The sequence below is a fragment of the Rhinolophus sinicus genome, chromosome 14 (assembly GCF_057876585.1).
Source record: "Rhinolophus sinicus isolate RSI-liver-muscle chromosome 14, RSI-T2T, whole genome shotgun sequence".
Classification (NCBI taxonomy): domain Eukaryota; kingdom Metazoa; phylum Chordata; class Mammalia; order Chiroptera; family Rhinolophidae; genus Rhinolophus; species Rhinolophus sinicus.
The window spans coordinates 179633724-179636901 of record NC_142514.1 but is presented as its reverse complement, the minus strand read 5'-3'; the positions used below and the strand labels follow the sequence as shown (position 1 = coordinate 179636901).

Sequence of the window (3178 nt, the reverse complement as noted above, 5' to 3'; positions counted from 1 at the left end):
TTCTTTCTCCAAGAAATGTAATTTATGTTTACAGCTCAGTTTTTTTCTTCCTAAAGAAAACACTACCATGTGGGGCGACTGCCCCTGACAGTGTCCCTGAATGGCCCTGGCCCTGGCCCCCTCCTCCCATTATTGCTTGGATGGGAAAGATCTGGCTCTGGGAATTGCAGAGCGAGGCTCCACTCCTCACCCCCTTGAGGCGATCCCTGGTGACGGAGTAGAGGCACACAGTGCTCGTCCCATGCCCCATGCCCTGCCAGCCACCCTGACTGTGCCCATTTAAGGGAATGGAGAGTGCAGGCAGTGGGAGAGGCACTGGGGCAGCCTCCCAGAGCAGAGAGTCTCTCTCTTCAGTGCAGGAGGCCTAGAGGCACAGTGGCTTCTTTTCAAAATTGACAGTTGGAAGTTCAGGTTGTGGGGAAGGGCAGCAGAGCCTTTCCCAGCAAGATTCCAGGCACAAGCTGGGAGACGAGAACTGAATCAAAGACAGGAGATCCTGCCTCCTGAGCCCCCTTTCCCCTCACAAATTTTAGGGCGCCTGGGGAGGGAGGTATGTATGATGAGCCCCGAAGGGGTAAGGGCAGCTGCGGTGTTAGGGCCTTAATCCGTTTCTCACTTCTGTCCTGGGCACCGGCCTCTCCAAGCCCCTACTCCTGGGCCAGGCCCTCATTCAAGAGCAGTCCTGCTTCCCACCGGCATGCAGTCCACCCAGAGGTAGCAGCTCCTGCACCAGAAAAGGTGGGTCTAGGAGATCCAAACTCCAGGAGGAGGGAGGCTGGTGGGCATCCTAGGCATCCCGGCCCAGCCAAGGTGATGATTCCGCAGACAGTGGTGACCCTGGTTCCAAAGGGAAGCTGGCACCACTACTGTGCTGTCAGTGATGCTATCAGGGACAGGACAGAGATACAGGGAACTGGATAGAGCCAGGACTTCTTGATCTGATGACTGCCCAGAGACCATCCAGGAGGCAGTCTTCTTACTACCCAAGAATGTCTGAAGATGGCCCCCAGGACTGCCTATCCTCTGCAGCTCACCCAAAGTCGCCCCTCCTCTGCCCACCGCTTCCAAAGACCTTCCCAGAGCACCTCCTCGCAGAGTGGCCGGAGCCCATCACCCAGAGCACAGGCTCAGGTGCCCAGTCCTGGAGCGGCATCCAGGGCGCGGAGGCTGCCCCCGGGGGGCCCCAGAGCCTTGGAACCACCGCCCCCTATGAGCAGGTCTTCTTCCTCCTCGTCCTCAAAGGCCCGGGCCCGGCGCCGAGGTGGAGGCCGGGGGATGGGCTCGTCGCGCTCCGCCATGCGCTCGACGGCGCCCTCGCCCACGAGGAAGACAGTGTCTGCGACACGCGGGGGACCAGTAACCGGGTTGTGGTCGTAGGAGAAGACGCGCAGGGAGCGCAGCGGGTGCAGGTCCGGAAAGCCGCCCAGGCGGTTGCGGTCCATGTCGAGAATGTGCAGGCGGCCCATGCGCAGCAGCGCGGGCGGGAACACCTCGAAGCGGTTGCCGTAGAGCCAGAGGCCACGCAGGCCCGTCATGCGCGGCAGCTCGGCGGGCAGCGCGCGCAGCCGGTTGTCGCCCATCTGTAGCGACTGCAGCGCCACCAGGCGCAGCAGCGGCCGCGGGAAGCGCCGCAGGAAGTTGCCCTCGATCCAGAGGCAGCGCAGGCTCTGCAGCTGTGAGAAGTCGTTGGGCAGCGCCAGCAGCCGGTTGCCGCCCAGGTAGAGGCGAGTGAGGCGCGGCAGGCGACATAGGCCGTCGGGCAGGCGCTCGAGTTTGTTGAAGTCGAGTGCCAGGATGCGCAGCTCACGCAGCTCCTCGATCTCCTCCGGCAGCTCACGCAGCCCCGTGCCGCTCACGTACAGTTTCTCCAGGCGGCTCAGCGCGCAAACGGCGCTGGGCAGCCGCCGTAACCGCTTCCCGCTCAGCTCCAGCTGCTGCTCGCCGTGGCGCAGCTGCTCCTCCGCGTCCGACGGCAGCTCGTCCAGAGTGGACTCGGCGATGCCCATGGTCACCGGCCCCAGCCGGGGCCGCCGGGGCCGCCGCCGCCGTCCGGCATCGCTCCGACCTGGCGGCCCCCTGGTCTCCCCGACAGGGCCGAGGCCTCGCCGGCTCCGGGGCCCCCCGCCCCGGCCTGCCCCTGCGCCGGGAGGGGGGCCGTGCGGGGCCGGGAGGAGGCGCCCGCTTGGAGCCCGGCCGCCGCTCTCCGCTGCCCTTCCTCGGGCCTCCCCCAGCTCCCTCCGCCGGTGGCCGACTGGATCGGTTTTGCGCTGACTCGCAACTAAGCGACCCGTCGCCCTGGCAACCCCCGACGCGCGTGCGGCTGCCAATGAGGCGGAGGGAGGGAGGAGCGGGGCGGGGCCAAGGTGCTACCGGTGCGGGGTCCGGGCGCCCAGGCCCGCTTTGCGTCCGCCCAACCGACCCGCCCTGGAGCCAGCGCGAACCAAAAGAACCTAAGGTCCGCTCTTCACAAGCCAGGCTCTGTGCCACCACAGACCCGACGTTAGATGCTGTCCACACTTCAGTCACAACGAGCCGTTTCGGTGTGCTGTCGTATGCTCCCAGAGTGGCAAGTCCAAGAAGGGACCGAGGACGGAGAAAACGCTGGCCCGCGACCCCGGACTCTGGACACGTGGGTCTCGAGGAGGGACTGAGGGTTGTGGTCACTGCCGGCCACTTACGTCCAGCGGCATGCGACCAGTCTTCCCGCTAGAATCACTTCAGGATTGTAACTCGGAACATTGTTACTTTCTGGCCCATTTCAGGGTGGGTCACATCGGAGGATGTTCAGAGACTCGGGGCTTGGCTCCGGTCCCGCTGCCTGCCCCGGACACCCTCATTGACCAACAGGTTCCTCGTTAGTGTACTCACACCCCTATCTCCTGCTGTGTCCCTCCTGCTATGCTCAAAATCTGTGTGCCTGCGGTGGACAGAGGATTGGGACACGTGAGCGCCTTTGAGCAGCACCAACGCTGACCACTTGCATTCTGTGACTCTTCCTGTTGCGCATGCTCCCGCCAGCAGCCCAGCCCTGTGCCCCTGCCTTCTCCCCTCCCATTCAGAGCCCTCCTGCCAAAGCTCCTGGCAGAAATACTGGCTCCCATGTATTGCCAGCTTGACGTGTGCCCAGCACTACTGAGAGTATTGCATTGAATTCTTGCGACATCCCTATGAGGTAGGT

The 3178-nt window shown here is 63.9% G+C and overlaps 1 protein-coding gene across 1 annotated transcript; it reads right to left on the bottom strand.

The window, feature by feature from the left end:
- Positions 1–2823, bottom strand: LRRC10B (leucine rich repeat containing 10B). Its single transcript, XM_019753981.3, has one exon. The coding sequence runs from the start codon at positions 2004–2006 to the stop codon at positions 1128–1130; it is 879 nt and encodes a 292-aa protein (XP_019609540.1). The 5' UTR covers positions 2007–2823; the 3' UTR covers positions 1–1127.
- Positions 2824–3178: the final 355 nt, after the last annotated feature.